Source organism: Typopeltis vanoorti, chromosome 16, assembly GCF_054136105.1.
Source record: "Typopeltis vanoorti isolate ZY-2024b chromosome 16, IOZ_Tvanoo_1.0, whole genome shotgun sequence".
Classification (NCBI taxonomy): Eukaryota; Metazoa; Arthropoda; class Arachnida; order Uropygi; family Thelyphonidae; genus Typopeltis; species Typopeltis vanoorti.
The window spans coordinates 103,655,691-103,676,562 of record NC_143564.1 but is presented as its reverse complement, the minus strand read 5'-3'; the positions used below and the strand labels follow the sequence as shown (position 1 = coordinate 103,676,562).

At 37.7% G+C, this 20,872-nt stretch overlaps 1 protein-coding gene across 1 annotated transcript in view; it reads left to right on the top strand.

Moving 5' to 3' along the window:
• Positions 1–20,872, top strand: part of LOC150098231 (solute carrier family 12 member 2-like) — a 279,194-nt gene that overhangs the window by 10,101 nt on the left and 248,221 nt on the right. Inside the window, exon 2 of the mRNA XM_090406283.1 lies at positions 14,506–14,526. Within this exon, the coding sequence (XP_090262409.1) occupies positions 14,506–14,526 (21 nt within the window). The remainder of the gene's footprint in view (positions 1–14,505; positions 14,527–20,872) is intronic.

The window sequence follows — 20,872 nt, the reverse complement described above, 5'->3', positions numbered from 1 at the left end:
TTTCTTCAAATTACCGAAAAAAAAAAGGTAAGAAAAGTAGAGCAAAGTAGTAGGCAAGGAAACCTTTTGTTGATGATGATGGTCTGCATTTGAGTGAGAGCGACACGGTTAAGCTGGGTTGATAAGGAGAGGAGAATATTTGGCCGGTCAAAGAAGCGAAAACTAGACGGTAGATTTGTGTGTCTAAAGATACCTTGATCAGTGTATGATAAAAGATGAAGGAAGACAAGAGAAGTATGCAAGTAAGGCCTCAGTGGGAGCAACAAAATTAAAGAACTCGAATAAGGGAGTGAGAAATTGCGGGAAAGAAAGGGTGACTAGAGGCAAAGTATTGTATTTATACACAGATGCCATGGGTTTTGGTAATAAGTAATAATACCTAACAGTGTCACTGATACAGTTAGTCCGCATATATATTCGTGTTAGCGAGATGTGGTTAATAGATAATGGATCGCGGAAATGAATATGATGGTTATACAGGTTGTCCCAAAATTCACGCAAGATTTAAATTTAACGCCATTTGTGCGGTAAAGTGTTGCAAACGAGAAAAAAAAAAAGACAGCATGACAGCTGACAGTTCAGGGTTATTAAAAATGACCACACACACACACACAGAGAAGAGCGTTTGTTAAATAGATTATGGAACAACAACAAATGGATGCTTATTTTTCGAACAAAATTATCTTCAGCGATGATGAAATTCATTTTCATCTTGATGGCTTCGTTAATCGACAAAATTGTCGCATTTGGGGTTCAGAAAATCCACGAGTGATTATTGAGAAACAAATGCATCCACAACGTGTCACTGTTTGGTGCGGATTTTGGGCTGGCGGCATCATCGGTCCATTCTTCTTCGAAAATGCGGCTGGTAAGGCAATAACAGTTAATGGTGCTCGCTATCGCGACATGATAATCTAGTTTTTTGTGCCTAAATTGCAAGATATGGATGTGGACGACATCTGGTTTCAACAAGACGGTGCCACATGCAATACAGCCCGAGAAACAATTCAATTACTGCATGAGTCATTTCCTGGTCGTGTAATTTCCCGTTTTGGTGATCAGAATTGGCCGCCCAGATCATGTGACTTAACGCCGTTGGACTTTTTTCTTTGGGATTTTTTGAAGTCTAAGGTTTATACCAACAAGCTCACGACCACCCACGCCTTGAAGGAGGAAATTGAGCGCTGTATCAACGAAATTCAGCCACATTTATGCAAAACGGTCATGGAAAATTTCGACAAAAGAGTGCGCATGTGCCAGCAAAGCCGTGGAGGCCATTTACCCGATATGCTATTCCATGCATAACCCTATACTGTATACTTTATGAATCAATAAGAAATTACAATTTTTAATTAAAAACCTGTCTTTTCTATCAAAATTACTTCTTGCGTGAATTTTGGGAAACCCTGTAGAATTTTTCGTAAAGACAAAAAGATAAAAGAAGAGGTGGGGTATTGCTGATGGTTTCAGAAGAGTTGTATCCCTTCCATGTCGAACTTGAAAAGGCAATAGTGATAATAGCTTTGATGCCACTTGGTCTAAAGTTGAGGTAAGCACGAATTTTGAATATTTAGTGAAGTGTTGTTACAGGCCAGAAAATGAGGGAGAGGATTCTGAAATGTTTACATAGATGAGGGTGGTCAGTGACAGGAGGATAATAATAATAATAGGTGGCTTTAACTACGGAAATATTGGCTGGAAGCAGGAAATAACGTGTGAGTAAGGCGATTCAATTTCTTGAGCTACTTAAGAACGACTGTCTTATGCAGCTTGTAATTGAAGCAACACGTGGGATACAAGTGTTGAATTTAATAATATCGTCTGATACAGTGATACTAGATGTTACTACGATGCCACCAATAGTGAGAGTGATCAGTCATATGGTTTTGATGTAGGGGGAGTGGCTAGGCAGGTGCAAGCTTCACAGAACGAAAGAAATGTGTGGAATTAAACAGCAGGAGGTTAAGATCATTTAAAAGGTAGAGAAATTAACAGTGCCTGGACCATAGTCCAAAATTGGTTCCTTATAGCAATCTCAGATTGCGTTCCTAATATTAGGAGGATACATAAAGTATGAGTGAAATGGATGAATCATGGAATTGTGCAAGCTCTTCTGAGAAAGAGGATGATGTTATGGACGAGATATAAAGAACAGGGTATACCACTCGGGAGCATGAGGTGTATGAGGTACAGGCTAGGCAGGTAACCAGTGCAGTGAGGAAGGAGAAATTGGCATATGAAAGGAGATTGGCTAAGGCTGTAAAGTAAAATCCTAGGGTCTTCAGTTATGTTCCTTGTAGAAAAACGAGTGAATATGGAAAAACTGACTTTAGTACCATCCCCAGCAACTAAAGTCAGCCCTCCATATTCATTTTGAACATTTCCACAATATCTTCAGCAGATGTAGTGTTCAATGAGTAGTTTGTTAGTGTATTTCATGTAGGGCAGTCAGGTATGAAGTTGAATAACAATAGGAAGGAATACAGAAGATCGATAGTTTAAGAATTGAATGTGTTGAGAATTAAAAAAAAAACAACAAAAAAAAACGTTGATGTTAATAAGGCTGCGGAAGTGGAGGAATATCACCACATATATTACCGGAATATGCTAAAGCCTTAATAATGCCCTTGGCTTAGTTGTTTCACAAAAAATGTGTTAAAAGCAAGTTTCAGAAGAGTGGAAAGAAGGAAAAATAGTGCTACTGCATAACGTTCCAAGTTAATGGTGTCCAACTATAGGACATTAGAGACAGAATACAAACCTTTATGAGAATGGAAATTTTCGAGGCGTAGCATGTGTTTGTTAGGGAGAGGTCTTGCTTTAGTAATTTAGTAACATTTTATAATAGGGTGACTCCTGTATTGGACAGAGGAGATGCTTATACAGTGATATATCTGGATTTTGCCAAAACATTTGATCGGGTACCACATGACAAGCTACCGTAGAAATTGAGTATGATGGAATAGTAATTCTTCTAGTCTTGTTTGTTCTAATAATCACCTACAGTTTTAGGTGTACGCATATAATTTTCTGTTTTTAGTTCTATTATATTTAGTGTTCTTAGTATGCTTAGTGTTTCTCATCAAGAGCAAATCTCCCCAAGGATTTAAGTCTGGTCTGTCATATGGTTGAGAGAGATAGAGAGTCACATTTATGCTTTTATATTTTTTTTATTGAGCTTACAGCCTCCTTTATACTTATTATCCATCATTTGAGGAAGTTTTAGTCTAATTCTTTCTTGCTCACCCGGTTTCGTGCAAGGGCGTTCCAATTCGGCAAGATAAATACCTAACAGATAAGGCAGACTTTCACTGCTCTGAAGTCGTGAATTCAGTAAGAGAGGAAAGACCTAGTTCTAGAATACTAATATGCATTCCAATCCCTGAATTAAAACCTGTATGCAGATATATATAAACATCACTTATGCAGCGTTTTGCATGATACTTGGTCAAGTGCGTCACCACGTGTGCTAGACAATTATTTAAGAATGCTGCTGCTCAGTAATCGGCAACAGTGTTGATCACAATCTGTAAAACAATCTTTCGGAGTTCTATAAAGGGCTTATTGTGGGTGCCCGTCTTAGCCCCGATTTTGAAAACAGCAGAACTGAGTGGTTTCTCAAAAGGTGAAATATCCCTGGTGCAGAGGCGTAGCTAGGAAGGGGCGGAGGGGGAGGCACGTTGAACCTTCTTGAACTTTTGCTGTTAATTCTAAAATACTGTCTCGAGACTCATTTCCAAAGATTGTAACACTACTGCGAATTTTCCTCACAATTGTTGTAAGTGTTGCTAGTTGTGAGAGAAGTTTTTCTAAATAAAATTGATTAAGAATTACCTACATTATTATGAAATAGACTTCGCCAATGTCATCGACGATTTTGCTAACGGAAAAGCAAGAAAAATATCATTTTAGAATGTTGAATTAAAGTTTTACTTCAAAAATAAACAGTGCTTTAATTTATTTCCCTATACGTTGTTTTGACTTTTTGTAGTATTTTTGGTGTGTATTGAGAGGGGCGGCTAAGCAACAGCACTGTCCTGGTGTTTAATCATTGGTAAAATAGCTGATATTGCTTGTCAGAGGCATAACTGTGGTCCTGAGCCAGTCTATCAGGAACGAGATCGCCATCGTCTAAGAAGGCTTGTACGGATAAATAGAATTTCCTGCATACCGCAATTGCCCAAAGCATTTAATGAAGGCCATTCCCGACTAATATCTCTAAGCCGACAACTGAATTGTGCTCAGCGAATTGAAGAGGATTGGTATTGGCAGTCGTATGCCTATACGGAAACCAATTGTTTTTGCAAAGAACCGGAAGGTTCGTTTACAGTGTGCCAAGAACACCATGAGTGGACACTGGAAGACCAGAAAAAAAGTCGTGTGGCCTGACAAGTCACGACATACCTTCTTATGTACCTACAGTAGACAGAGTTTGGTGGGAGCCCCATGAAGCAATGAACCCAGCTTGCCTTGTAAACACAACTCAAGATTCTGGAGGTGGTGTCATGGTGTGGGACATGTTCTGTTGATATGGAAAGGGGTCCTTTAATATTACTGGAAGTTAGAGTGTCTCCTCCAAGGAATATCTGTATATTGTCGCTAATTAAGTCCGTCCTGAAATGTTGACCGTTTATCCAGCAGGTGATGGTTGTTTCATGTACGGCAATGCTACTGTAACTCACTCAAGAATAGTCCAGCAAGTTCAATGGTCCCACCATCTTCCCTGGTTACCAGAAAGCCTGGATCTCAGCCCCATTGAGAATGTATGGGACATGTTAAAAAAACAAATCCGGGAATAAAGCCCTCAAATGTGATTTTTCATCAAATTCCATCAAATATGAGCCAGTTAAAGGACAGTGTAGTAAACACCTGGTATCTTGTAGACGTAGATGCAATCCAATACCTTGTGAAACTCTGCCAAACAGTATATGTGCTGTAATTTGGGCCAAAGGATACTCAGTATTAAATACGTTTCTAATTTAGTGGCTGGTATGTGTAACATTGGGGGAAGGAACAAGAAAAGTAAAGAAGGGAGAAAGAAGAGGAGGGACTAGTCTTTAGATAATTTAAGAGATGCATATGGTATTATGTGAAGTAAGGCTTGGTACAACATCAGGTACCTCAGGTTTACCACTCCTGTGCTCACTAGAAATGAGACCTTCAGGAAATCTAATATGTAGTACTCGAAAATTAGATTCCCTTATGTCAAACTGATTGTAGAGTCTCAGTTTCAATCAGCTAACTATCCTTAAGGCATTCTTTGATAGCAAAACTAATGGTAATGGAATTTTTTGTGGCCATTTTGTCCATTGCAACTTTCATTTTTCTTAAACTGTTTGATAAATTTTAAGGAAATTTGATATAATTAGTAAAATTTAACACCAAGACTAAAGTGAATTTTTGACTAAAGTGAACCTCCGTTTATAAAATTAATTCGTTGTGATGTGGCTTCAGTAACTGTAAAAGATATACCTACATTTGAATACTGCTGTTGACATCAAAATTTTATTTATGGGCTGTATTTTATTTTTCCACCCAATATTGGTGCCTTGAAAGGGTATTTACCTTTCAAACATTGACTTGCTGCCAAAAATCATAAGTGGAAGTAAGTTCATTATTCGTAAATTTTCTCTCAGTAATACTGGAGTAAACTGCTAATAAGGCAGCCGTAAGGTCGGTTAGATATACCTTTCTTATTTGGGTTTTGTTGTATTTATCACGTATTCAATGCCATATCGGTAAAAATTGTTATTTGCAAATTCATTGCTTAACAAATGGAGGAGTTGTTGTTGTTCTCTAACAATTTTTAAGTGGATTGGATTGTATCTAAAAAATAATAATCAGCTAACGCCTTTTTTATTCCCTTATAGGGAGTAGGCGAAGTCTTTATACCCCTATCTAGCTTTTTTGGAGACTGAGTGGGCAGTTCAATCTCCACTGGTAGCCAATCAGAGATAGCTGTCCCATGTCTATCACTATTATAGCAGCCACCGATGAAGAGGCTGGCAAACAAGTGCTGCCATCTCTTGGTACCTAACCCTAATAGGATATGTTACTGTCTGAAATAATGTGGGTACTACAGTCGATTTTATTGAGTTTATGGGATGAAAAACCCGAGTTTCCAGGAGGAAAAACCCGATTGCCCGTGCCAGAGATTGACTAACTCGGGAACCGGTCGAAGAAAGGCTTAAAAAAATATAATAATAAGTTAATTGAATTCCCGCAATTTTTTTAAAAACGTAGTTTGCTTTTCCAGTTCTAAATATTTAAATTTTCACTAAGCGCAGGATTTATATCTGTTCCTGTATAATAATTAAAATATTAAAAGCTCTTGAAAGTTGGATATTCCATTTGTTAACATCTCTTTTGGTATGATTCCCAAAAGCACCTATCAGATTATTTTGTCCATTTTACGCATGTAACTCCGATTTGGCTTTACGAAACTTCAAATTTGTATATATAATCTCTCCAAAAATTTGTTGAATAATTTAGTTGTATTAAGCAAAACAATGCGAAATTCTATTATAGATTACAAACTATCTACAGGGCTTACATACAAAATCTCTGTAAAGAATGCTATGGCCATTTTTTTCACCTTGGATTATTTCCATATTGTTTTGAAGGTTGAGTTCAGCTATGATCATCGTACTCTGCCATTCAAGCTTTAAGAATGAAAATTTATTAAAGAAGACTTTTTTTTTTTTTTTGCAAAACTTTTAGATTAATGCTTTATCGAAATCTCTCTCTCTCTCTCACACACACACAAGTATCGGCTAGTCATATCAAACATCTCTTGAGAATAACACAAGAGATGTACAAAAAAAACTTTAAAAAGGACTTTCAGAAACGTTTTTAGCAAATGATTATTATTTTCCTTGGCATCTCCATGAGTCAAGGACTCAAGTGTGAGCAGCGGCGTAGCTAGAGCTTTTACCTCCCCTCTCAAATACACACCAAAAATACTACAAAAAGTCAAAACAACGTATAGGGAAATAAATTAAAACACTGTGTTTATTTTTGAAGTAAAACTTTAATTTCAATATTTTAAAATGCTATTTTTCTTGCTCTTCTGTTAACAAAATCGTCGATGACATTGGCGAAGTCTATTTTTATTATTATTATTATTATTATTCCTGATACCTCCAAGGAGACTCATCGTGGGAGGACATCTACAACTGTCTCTGCACCTAATCTCTACTACGAATCATCTCTATCAACGCCATCTGCCGCCCACCTCCAACACCACCACAACTAGTAATTTTTGTCTGTAAATTGCGTGTGTTCTGAAGGGCCGATTTGTATGTATGCGGGATGAAAAACCCGAGTTTCCGGGAGAAAAAACCCTGCTACCTCCGTATGAGATCGGCTAACTCACCTTCGATTGAAATCGACCAGATAAAGATTCCTCCCGTCGCGACGAGAATCGAACTTAGGCCTATTCCAATCGAAGGGCGCAATGTACCGTCGTTCTTCCAATTGCGCTACGGAGGTTTCATAGTAATGTAGGTAATTCTTAATCAATTTTATTTAGAAAAACTTTTCTCACAACTAGCAACACTTACAAGAATTGTGAGGAAAATTCGCAGTAGTATTACAATATTTGGAACTGAGTTCTGGAGACTATTTTAGAATTAACTGCAAAAGTTCAAAAAGGTTCAAAGTGCCGGCCCGGGGTGGATCCCCCCCCCCCCTAGCTACGCCACTGAGTGGGAGTCTGCAGTTAGGATGTTTAATTTCCAAATATTTATTCAAGTCCCCACCTCCAAATAGAGGAGCTTTTTCGATTTTTTTATATATTTTTTATACATGCCGAATATTTACATTTTTACACTATTTTGTATTATATATTATACAGCAAAATAAATAAATAAAATAACTTAAAAGTCATGGTTTCTTTATGTTGAATAACTTTTTTAGAGAAAAAAAAATACCATAGATGGGAAAAACTCACAAACTCATTATATTTAATCCTTTTTATTTACTATCCATGAAAGTAAAATGGTTTGGAGAAACACTGCAGCAGAGTATAACAGAACCTTAAAGAGGGTAGCTGTAATCCTTCACTAACACTGGCTGTTTTTAATCTTTGTGGATATATCCTTCTACATCTTGTAGAGAGGCTTATACACTGGTTAAACATGATAACTAATAATTAAGGAATTGACAGCGTACACTAGAAATATAAATTAAATAAACTTTAATATATACTTTCCGATATTTCGGCAAATGTCACGTTGCCATCTTCTTGGGAACTTAATACAAAGACAAGTGCACACAAGTACTACATAACAGCAAATGAGAACTAAGGCTAGGAAGCTAACGTTTTCCTAAAGTCCTGATGGTGCCCCCTGGCGGGCTATATTGATAGTTCTTGGCCTTTGGGCTGAAGTTCTTCTGATAAATGTTTCCCAAATTTGGGGCAGTCTCATGCATCCAAATTTGTTGAGGTTTGGCAGGTTCCTAAGGGCCCTTAGGAACATGCCAAACCTCAACAAATTTGGATGCATGAGACTGCCCCAAATTTGGGAAACATTTATCAGAAGAACTTCAGCCCAAAGGCCAAGAACTATCAATATAGCCCGCCAGGGGGCACCATCAGGACTTTAGGAAAACATTAGCTTCCTAGCTTCAGTTCTCATTTGCTGTTATGTAGTACTTGTGTGCACTTGTCTTTGTATTAAGTTCCCAAGAAGATGGCAACGTGACATTTGCCGAAATATCGGAAAGTATACATTAAAGTTTATTTAATTTTTTTGCCGAAATATCGGAAAGTATACATTAAAGTTTATTTAATTTTTATTTCTAGTGTACGCTGTCAATTCCTTAATTATTAGTTATCATCCTTATACATCATTAATAATTAAGCCCTTAAAATTATGAAACAAAGATTATTTACAACCAGCTTTTAATTTAGCCTTTGTATGAAAGTAATCAGCCTTGGATTTATCATATCACATTTCTGGATTCAGGATTGGCTTTCTGATAGGTATCAGAGTTGTGTATAGTGGGGAAGTATCAAGGAAGCAGAAGGTTACAAGTGGGGTCCCACAGGGCTGAGTAGTGGGACTTCTATTGTTCAACCTTTATATCAATGGATTGCCGTAGGATATTCAGTTGTTTGCAGATGATGTGAAGCCGAGAAGGGTTATTAGTAATAGTGCAGATGCGGCAGCCCAGCAAGAGGATTTGAATAAACTAGACAGATGTGCAAATGAATAGGGGGTGTCGGTTTAATGCAGCAAAGTGTAAAGTCGTGAAGTTTGGAATACGTCGATGGAAGGCTGCATACTCGATTGGAGGAGCTGTACTGGAGGAAGTAGTGGAGACAAGAGATCTGGGGGTGATGATTGATAGAAATCTGAAATTCAGGGAACATATTGCAAAGATGGCGAAGGTAACCCAGAGGATTGCTACAGTACTGAGACGGACGCTGCCCTGCAGAGATAAAAGAGTTATCATTCCATTGGATAAGACAATGATCAGATCACACTTAGACTATTGTTCTCAAATTTGGTCCATAGGAATTCAAGGGGATAAATTACTGTGGAAAGGATACATAGGCAGACAAAGATGGTTTCAGGACTGTACAACGTTAGTTATGAGGATCGGCTGAGGGAATGTGGACTGCAGAGTTTGGTAGATAAAAGAAGGAGAGGTGATACAATTGAGACTTTTAAACTGTTGACAGGTAGTTACAGGGTTGACGTTGGGGAGTTCTTTTGCTTGGTGGAACAGCGGGAAGGAGCGATGATAAGGGGGGGGGGGCATCCCTGGAAGTGAGAAAGGAAGACGGTGAGGAGTGGTTTCTTTGCATGGAGGGTTGTTGAACTGTGGAATGCATTGCCTGATAGAGTAGTGAGAGCAAGAATGATCAGTGAGTTCTAGGAGTGGTATGATAGACTTTATGTTTCCTAGAAAGGACCTTCCACAATGGAGGAAGGTCCTTTCTAGGAAACTCCATGGAGGCCTGAATAATAATAATAATTTCTTGTAGCATAGTTGATCTCTAAGTTTTTTTTTTGCCCGAAGCCTTCTTTTATTCTTTCTGTCCCAGCTCTTTCAGTCCAATTTGGGATTTCCATCTCATTTAAGTCTTTGGTATGTTATCATTTTTTGGATGTTGCCTTTCAGAATTTTGTACTCTACTTCTGGGAAATCTGTCAGTAAAAAATTTTTTAAATAAATATGCACAGTAAAACATCTAGCACTAAAAAAATTACAGTAACACTAAATAAAGAAATCTGCTAATGCAAAGGCCAATGTCATCCCCTGTGGAAGGGAAATCCATAGCGCTAAGCTGACTGAAGAATGCTGTTCTTATTTCGAATCTGGTCTCTGACTAGCCGAACTTTTTCTAACCCTTTCTTCAACCAGTTTAAATTAGTTGATCTCTAGTAAAGACAGGTTTTTTTCCTTCCTTGGAACTTGGATTTTTTTTTTTCCATTAACTCAAGAAAATTGACTTAAGCTAAGAACCCACATTATTTCAAATAATAAATATATTAACTTAAAAAAAGTTTCAAGAAATTATATTTTTGGTTTAATTTTTATCAAGTGTAAGCAAACAATATTTGCTCATAAAGCATCTTCAGGACAGTGCTACCTGTATATAGAGGCTAATGACTTCACATCAATTGCCTTAGTATCCCAATAATGCAAAGCACACACATCCTTTCAAGTGTGTATCATACTATGCGTTACGGGAACAACTGCTACCCAGACCGATTTTGACCTTTATTGAGGTCTCATCATTGAGAGCCAGAACCAAAAGAGGGATACCAAGGTTAAAGCAAAGCAGAGGTCATATATTCCCATATACAAATAGTGAAGAGGTGTATCACTTTTATTCTGGATCAGAGACAGCCTCTGAAAGTTTTTTCAACGTAAATTGAGTATTGAGTGTATCAATTTCACTGCTCAAGCCATCAGTGAAGGAAACATCAAGACCCAGAATTAACTTGCAACCATTTACCTCTTTATCTATTAATGCTTTGAAACAAGGTGAATAAAATTCTAATATTTAAAGAGAGAGGGAAGCGACTATATCAGTTTCTCATGAGTAAGTTTATTTCAAAGCTGCAAAAATTTATAATTATATGCAGATTCAAAAACCTTTCAAACTATTACACAAAAGTTATTAGTAATTTTATTTACATTAACAGATTCAGCTTTTTCTTATAATAGATTAATAGGCATTTCCTGGATAGCCTACTGGCTAGTATCTCCCTCCCCAACAGTCTGTTGGTTCAAATCTCATTGTGGACTTGGATATTAGTGAATATCATAAGGTAATAGATGTGTTCCCATGTTTAATGTAATATCACAACACTAGTTATTGGAAGTCTGAAAGTGGCATAAAAAATTCCATGTTTGGTTTCTGACTTTCTTTTTATGAGGTGAGATTTCTTTTTATGAGGTTTAAGGGTTTTTTGTCCCTAAAATTTAGGTTATTACATCATGCCATATTGAACAGGCAGACCAACCAGAAGAACACATACAGTTTACTGAATAGTCTATTTAACTGTTTTGGTCTAATTCCAAACAGCATATATTTTTAAATTCCTTTCAGTGAAAGAAAGCAAATCCTATATAGTAGCATTAACATCAAACCCTCCCCCTCCACTCAAAAAAAAAGAATCCTCAGCACAAAGTATTTTTAATTGGTCTCATACAGTTATGAACAGTAAAAATAAAATAATAATATAATACAGTAATAAAAATACCTTTTCACAGTAACAATATTGTATCTGACTAAATAAAACAATTTCTAATAAAATTATTGTATCATAGCGGAAAACACAGGTAATGCCATTTAGACCAAATGCTGGTCTATAGTATCCTTGAAGGCTGATACCATTAATTAAGGGCTTTATTAAGTGCCTACAGTAATGCTTCATTAGTTCTATGAAAAACTTTTTTTTTTTTTATTTTTGCTGACCTTATTTACATTGGTTCTCTTGATATTAATATTATTATTCAGGCCTCTATGGAGTCAAAAGACTCATCGTGGGAGGTCCTTCCTAAGAAACACAAAGTCTATCATACCACTCCTTGAACTCATTGACCATTCTCCCTTTCACCACTCCATCAGGCAATGCATTCCATGGTTCAACCACCCTCCATGCAAAGAAACCACTCCTCACCCTATTGCAAACAGTTTCCTTTCGTAACTTCCAGGGATGGCCTCTTGTCATCACTCCTTCCCGCTGTTCAATCAAGAGAAAGAACTCCCCAGTGTCAACCATGTAACCACCTCTCAACGGTTTAAAAGTCTCAATCATATCACCCATCCTCCTTCTATCCACCAAACCCTGCAGTCCACATTCCCTCAGCCGATCCTCATAACTAACATGGTACAGTCCTGAAATGATTTTTGTTATCCACCTATGTACCCTTTCTATAGTTAATTTATCCCCTTCAAATCATGGGGACCAAATCTGAGAACAGTAGTCCAAGTGTGGTCTGATCAGGGTCTTATACAACAGAATGATAACTGTTTTATCTCTGCAGGTCAGTGTCCTTCTCATTATTGCAGCAATCCTCTGTGTTACCTTCACCACCTTTGCAATATGTCCCCTAAATATCAGGTTTCTATCAATCATCAACCCTAGATCTCTTGTCTCCCCTACTTCCTCCAGTATAACTCCTCCAATAGAGTATGTAGTGTCCCATCGATGTTTCCCAAACCTGAAGATCTTACATTTTGCTGCATTAAACAAACACCCCCCATTCATTTGCCCATCTATCTAGCTTATTCAAATCCTCTTGCAGGGTTGCTGCATCTGCACTATTACTAATAATCCTTCCCAGCTTCGCATCATCTGCAAACAACTGAATATCCCCTTGCAATCCACTGACAATGTCATTGATATAAAGGTTAAACAATATAGGTCCCAGTACTGAGCCCTGTGGGACCCCACTTGTAACCCTCTGCTTGCTTGAAACATTAACAGATTTAGCTTTTTCTTATAGTAGATTAATAGGCATTTCCTGGATGGCCTACTGGCTAATATCTCCCTCCCCAACAGTCTGTTGGTTCAAATCTCATTGTGGATTTGGATATTAGTGAATATCATAAGGTAATAGATGTGTTCCCATGCTTAATGTAATATCACGACACTAGTTATTGGAAGCCTGAAAGTGGCTTTAAAAAATTCCATGTTTGGTTTCTGACTTCCTAATTATGAGGTGAGATTTCTTTATATGAGGTGTAAGGATTTTTTTGTCCCTTTCTAAGGCATTTGATCAAATTTAGAATAGAGCCTTCTTACCAAGTTACCTTTTATAGTCTTCTTATTGTCCTTTGTAACTGGACTGCCAGTTTCCTCTCTGGTAATTCATTACATGTCGTGTTGGACAGTTTCCTACTCATCTGATTTCTTTATCAATGCTAGGGAAGTCCAGTGTGCTGTGCTCTTGCCTATGCTCTTACTTCTGTATATCAGTGAGCTCTCACTAACCTCAATCTATCCATGGTTTTACTGATGACACTGCATTCCTCTTCGTTATTTGAGAATTTTGCGGTATGCAAATGATTCATGATCTTTGCAAAAGCCTGCATATGACTAGCTACAACACAGGTGATTACTTCATGATCACTTTCACCAATTGGAGAAAAATATGAAACGCCTTCTAACAATTACATCTTCTGATGAAATGATGTGATCTAGAACTCTTGATCCTCGCATGCCTTTCTTTACATGCTCCCTGAGATAGTTATCTCTCAAGAACTCGAGAAATTCACTTTCCTTATTCCCAAATGCTATCTCTTCATTCCAGTCGATACCGCCATAATTAAAATCACCCATAATAATTGCCTTCCTTTGTTCACTAATCCAAGTTGTTTATGCATTTCTTCATCACTACGTTCCCAGGCCTATAGCAACATTCAACTAAATATGTCTTCCTTTCAATCTCCACATTACACCACACTGCCTTATAACCATTGCCACTATTTCCCCTTTCATGTCTACCGGATGTGGACTTAATTCCCATGCTATCATCAGTAGCACTCCCCCTCCCTCATTTTTGTCTTCTTGCACACCATGTATATTTATGTATATTTTTTGTTTGTAGAATGTATTCATTATTTTAAAATTATTATATGTCTTTTTCCAGTTTTGTTTACTGTTGGTTCTCCAAATTTTTCTATATTAAAAAAAATTAGCTAATGCCTTTTGTTCCCTTATAGGGAGAGGACAAGACCATTTTAACCCTATCTAACTTTTCGAAATTAAGTTGGTAGTTTAATCTCCACTGGTAGCCAATCAGAGATAGCTGATCCAAGACTATCACTAATTTAATCTGCATGCAGTGAACAGACAGCTGACAAGTTCCACCATCTTGTGGTCCCTACCCTAATGCAATATTTTTAATGTCTGAAATCGTGTGGGCTCTATGGTCGATTATCTTGAGTTTACGGGATGAAAAACCTGAGTTTCCAGGGGGGGAAAAACCGCTTGCTTTTGCCAGCGTTTTTTTGACTCGAGAACCAGTTGAAAAAAGGCTTACAAAAAAGTTCCTCTAGTCGGTAACTAGAATCAAACTCAAGATGCTATTTCTTCAGGCAGTTTAGCACTGAGGATTACACCCAACGGAATCCTCTGATGTTAATGGGTAAGAAATCATAGTGGGCTGCTCTCTATGCATTGAACAATTAAAGGTAGACATATTAAGGTGTATGAGACGTCTGTAGATTTGTGTTGAAAATTTTTTTAACTTGGTTCTACTATACAGGGTGATTCAAAATTGCACGTACAAACTTTGAGGAGAGGTAGAGAACATCAAAATCAACCATATTCACATAGGAAAGCATGACCGGAAACGCCACCGGAAGGTACTAACAGGGACACAAAGATAGAGAAATAACACAAGGCAGTAAGTAGTGTAAAAAAACTTTATTTGGCATAACTGAACAGTTCAATAGTAGTTGGATACATAATATGGTAAACGAGGTGCATGTCTGCCATCTCGGCATTCATAAAACTAATCATGTTCTTCATATAACGTCAATTGGGGGGAAAAAATTGGAAAGCAATTGGAACTTCCTCATTCAAAAGCTTGAATGAGGATGTTCCAATTGCTCACCTGGAGCGCTGGCAAGCAGCGCCACCTATCACTTTCGAGTGGCATTTCCGGTAATGCTTTCCTATGTGAATTTGGTTAATTTTGATATTTTCTATCTCCCCTCAGAGTTTATACGTTGAATTTTGAACCACCCTGTAGATCAATGATGCCAAGAAATTCTTGGTTTTAATCCTTTATCCAAGTAAGCAAGATGTTTAGCACGTGAAGTATGTAGAGGCTGTTGGAAGTTTTTTCCCACTTGGTTAGACTATATAAATTATATATTTAGTTTAATACTATATCCAAGTGTAAGCAAACAAAGTTTGCACTTAAAGTATCTTCAGGACTGGGGCAACTCGTAGCAAAGGTGGACAAAACCTCACATCACTTGCCTTAGTATCCCATAATGCAAAGCACATTGCGGACATGTAATGCTATAATGCTATCCATTATGGTAAGGGTCACTATCCAGACCGGTTTCAACCTGTACTGAAGCCTCTTCAGTGGGAACCAGACCCAGAGGTGATACCATGGTTGAAGCAATGCAGAAGTAATGTTTACTATATGAGTTGCCAAACAGTGTCCACATCTTATTATTGAATTACTCTGGATTAGAGAAAGCTGTTGGAAGTTTTTTCCCTGCTTGGTTAGACTATAAATTATATATGTAGTTTAATCCAAGTGTAAACAAACAAAGTTTACTCCTAAAGTATCTTCAGGACTTGCAGCAAAGCTTCCAACAGCTTTCTCTAATCCAGAGTAATTCAATAATAAGGTGCAACATCTTTTGGCAACTCATATAGGTAAACATGACTTCTGCATTGCTTCAACCTTGGTATCACCTCTGGGTCTGGCTCCCACTGACGAGACCTCAATAAAGGTCAAAACCGGTTGGAAGCTTGGATGATGAATGGCAGTGCTGTAGCCCATGAAGTTTTAACTGAGGCCCAGCTGTTGCTGTCACCCAGGTCCTGGGGGGGGGTCATGAATGGCAATGCTGTAGCCTATGAAGTTAACTGAGGCACGGCTGTTGCTGTTACCCCTCAGATGACATATGAGTGTCTCTGCTCGGTGGTGGGGTGAGCCTGCCACAGGGTAAAGCCAACACTGAGAGTTCTTCTCAGTGGCAGGGCGAGCCTGTTACTGAGTTTTTGGAGTTTGACCTGTACTTAAATATTCAGTAAAGGTCAAAACTGGTCTGGGTAGTGACTCTTCCCATAATGGATAACATTATACATGTCCGCAATGTGCTTTCCATTGTGGGATACTAAGGCAAGTGATGTGAGGCTTTGTCCACCTTTGCTACGAGCTGCCCCAGTCCTAAAGATACTTCATGTGCAAACTTTGTTTGCTTACACTTGGATAAAGGATTAAACTAAATATATAATTTATAATATAGAGGCTAATGACTTCACATAGAGTGCCTTTGTATGTATCCCGTAATGCAAAGCACACAAACCCTTCTGATGTGTATAATGCTATGCAGAATGGAGAGGTCCACTACCCAGTCTGGTTTTGACCTTTATTGAGCTCTTATCAGTGGGAGCCAGACCCAGAAGAGATACCAAGTTTGAAGAAATGCAGAATTTCTGCATTGAGATTGGAAACTGTCATTTGTCCACTATTGTTTACTGATTATCAAGTGATAATTGTTCAAGATCAAGATGACGTTGACTTTTTGATGAGTAAGGTGGTTAATGTTTATACCATGAGTGGTCTAAAAGTAAATTTTACCAAGACAAAATATTTGGTGGTCGGTGGAGAAGGAAGAGATTTAGATCATCTAGTCAGTAAAGTCAAGGCAATAGATAATTTCAGGTACTTCACTATTATTCATAAATCAGGAACATGTGAGAAGGATGTAGATGATCGTGTCAACCAAGCCCATAATACTATTAAACAACTGAATTGTGTGTTATTATGAAGTCGAGACAATGGGTAGGAAACCAAGAATATTATTATTAACATCTGACCTCCATGGAGCAGAGGTGCGTCATGTAAGGTACATACTACCACACTCAAAGCTCATTCAGCTGTGCCCTAAACTGATTCAGTGTGTTTACATTCACTCAGGTAGCACATTTCACTCACCAACAGCGAAGACACACTTCCTCTGTAATCCTGTGTGAACACAGAAAGTGATGTCGTGAGAGATTAACGTTTCACAGAGAACACTGTCACGTGTACTAACTGATGACCTGAGTTAGAACCAATCATTGTTCTACTGGACACTTTCTAACACCAAAACTTATGTGGCAGAGGATGAAAAATCAAAGGCACTTCTCCGGCGGTACATGAACAACAGACACAGTGATATCTTCTTCACAGGTGAGAAGATTTTCACCATTGAAAATCTTCTCATCCAGTTCAACCAACCCTGGATGGTTGAATTCAGAGGTATCCAAGTTGCATTTTTGCGAGAAAGGGGTCAAAACCTCTGCCAGAGTATCAAAGCATGATGCTGGAACCTGTGATATGGCCCTTGAACAACACTGTTTCATGGTAGGCAGAGACGACTCAGCCCCTGCACAGAAGGCAAGGACAACCCAACAGTGGTAGGAAGCAAATGCACCTGACTACATATTATCATCTGAATGGCCATCTGCAAGTCCCAATTTTAATCCATTGGACTTCAAATTGTGGTCAGAGCTTGAGAGATTAGCCTGCATTAAAAGACACCCCCAGCATCGCCAGCCCGAATGTGGATTTGGATCAAGCAATGGCAGCATTTCTGTTGGATGGTGTGTGTGATGTGATGCTATCGATGTGTGACCTCACATGCTTCAATCATGCATGAAAGCAAAAGGAAGATATTTTGAACATTGAGTGCTGCTATATGCATGCTATATATATGGTATGCATGTGCTGAAAGCTGTAAATGATTTATTGAAAGATTAAAGGTTTATGCATTTTTCAAGCTGTGATGATATTTATGGCTAGACTAGCTATATGACAGTACTTATCTTATAGATACTAATTACACATACACACACACCCTATATTACAGAAAGATACTTTTTGGTCTTTTGAAATCACTAATCAGCTAAAATTTTCTGCACAAAGTAATTCCAGAATCATGATACTTCAAAATCCGCAAACCCAATAATTCATCTTTGAAGTAATGCAATATTGACAAGTCTACTTATAAATTTACCAAACAAGTAACTAAATTACCCTATTTTTTCCCTCACAAACTACCCCTTATTATTATTACATCTTGGGCATAATAATTATTATTATTACACCCTCCCATGATGAGTTCTTGGACTCCAAGGATTCATCATGGGGGGGGGAACTCTCCTTTACTCCACTCCACTCCACTCACCTCACCATCTTCCTAACTACTAATTCTCCAACTACTCACAATGACACTACTACCACCAATGCATCTTCTGCTGCCATCAACAACAGTAATTTTTGTCAGTAAATTGCATGTTCTCATGGTTGATTTGTCTGTACGTTGGATGAAAAACCTGATTTTTCCTGAGAAAAAGTCCTGCTAAATCCGTATGAGATCGACAAACTCACCTTCAGTTGAAAAAGCCCAAATAATGATTCTTCTCTTGTCATATCCTTTATAGAAATTTCCTTCATAGGAAATTTCTAGCTTGCTTTAGATGGGACCATTTCTTATAAAGGATATGACAAGAGAGGAATCATTATTTGGGCTTTTTCAACTTAAGGTGAGTTTGTCGATCTCATACGAATTTAGCAGGACTTTTTCTCAGGAAAAATCAGGTTTTTCATCCAACATACAGACAAATCAACCATGAAAACATGCAATTTACTGACAAAAATTACTGCTGTTGTTGATGGCAGCAGAAGTTGGCGTTGGTGGTAGTAGTGTTGTTGTGAGTAGTTGGAGAATTAGTAGTAGATCTATTACCCCCTGGGTTAGAGAGAAAAAGTTTCTTTACTGGTCTTAGGTCTTCCATTCTTATTAAATGTCCATTCCATTGCAGGCAACCAATTTTTATAAATGTAATAATATTATTATTATTATCAGGGCTCCAGAAATACAACTTAAATCTACTAGCAAAAAAAAAGAAAAAATTACTTGCCCAGGGTATCAGTCTACTTTAAGCAAGTATTGCTATACTTGTAGGTGATGCTTCAAAAAAGTAAATGTCTGTCCATCCATCCATCTTTAAGGCCTACCTTTCCTAATTGGGTTGTAGGGACATCAGCTGCAAGAGGAACTTCCAATGGTCACGATCCTCCGCTACCAAGCTCAGGTGTTCTGGTCAGACTCCCAAACGTGTCTACCCAAGGTTTTGGATATAGTCTATCCAGCAAGTCCTTGGCCTTCCGCATGGCCTGCTGGGGGAGCCTCTCGCTCGTGGAATTCTGACCAGGTGCCCGTACCATCGTAACTGTGATCTCTCATCACGGAGAAGCAGCGGTTGAGTATTGAGGGTTTCCTGAATTGCAGAGCTTCTGACCTTATCGAGTCTTATCATCCCCGCAACCCCTCGGAGGAACCTAATTTCAGCCGCTAGGATTCGTGTTTTGCATTTCTTACCCAGCTCTCATGAAATATTTAATGATAAATACACAAATAACCCATTTCTCAAACATAAAATCAACAGACAAACTGTTGAAGATATGTGCTGACTGCCTAGGGAGGTTGCTGCTGAAAGCACTGTTGCCACTGTGCATGCTTTACGCTTGCATCTTGTTCGAAAGTATAACCGAAAATGTTATTTCCTTATGGGATCACAAACGTATCTTCAAAAGGATGTAAGTCGAGGGATGACTGTATTAATGTTCTAATCTTATTTCAAAGTTGAACATATGTAGAACCTGAATGTTTCAAAAATTTGAGGAGAGACCTTATGACCAGTGCTGTAACTAGCTTTCCATGGGCCCTGTGCAAGATTTTATTTTTGTCCTCCCCCTTTTTTTTTGGAAATAAAATAAAAAAACAAATACAATAGAAATTTTGTTTATAAATATTATATGTTAAGAATCATCCCCACAGCTGCAAAATTTAAAATTTGAAAATGAAAATATAATACCGATTATTTTGATACCCCATTTATGGGCCTCCTGGGTCCTGTGTCACCTGCCTAGTTGTGTCACTGCTTATGACAATACAAACTTGGACATTGGAGTTGCATTAGAACATTTGATAAAGGTGTCAATTCATTTCAATTTCAATTCTTATAGCCTTCATTTCTTTGGTGTAATCAAAGTACCTAACACTCTTTCATGCAATAAAATCTATTTATGCTACCTTTGTTGCATTATCTGTTGTTGAATCCATGCTCTTTTCTATTGCATTTTGTCGCCTTCAGCTATGCTATAGCTTTACTTATGGAGAACCTTATAAAAGTGGCTATAATTCTTCCCAGTTGGTGAGAACATGGTGGATGTAGAGGGTCATTAAATACGATGATAATTTTGCATACTTAACAGCAGAACTTGTTACTTTTGCATATTTAATGTAGACGAAATGTTTCTGTATTAAATCTGCAAGTGTTTAGTGTTAGAGAAGAAGAGGACTGAATATTCATAGATGCAGATGATGACACTATAAGTGACTATATTTTCCCCCACAAAGAGTCATTATTGAGTAGAATCATTTGTCAGGAATATAAGTGATTGGCATTAATTTCTTCAAAGTATGAAATAAGACTTTTCGTAATGACATTGTGGAGGTAGAATAAAAATAATTCAAATGGATCTTATCAGTATTTAAATTTTAGTTATATTTAATTTTATAAGTTGGGAAACTAAATGCTTTTGATTAAGCTATTTTTGAATTTTGATTAGACATCTGTTATTTGAATTCTACACACACTAT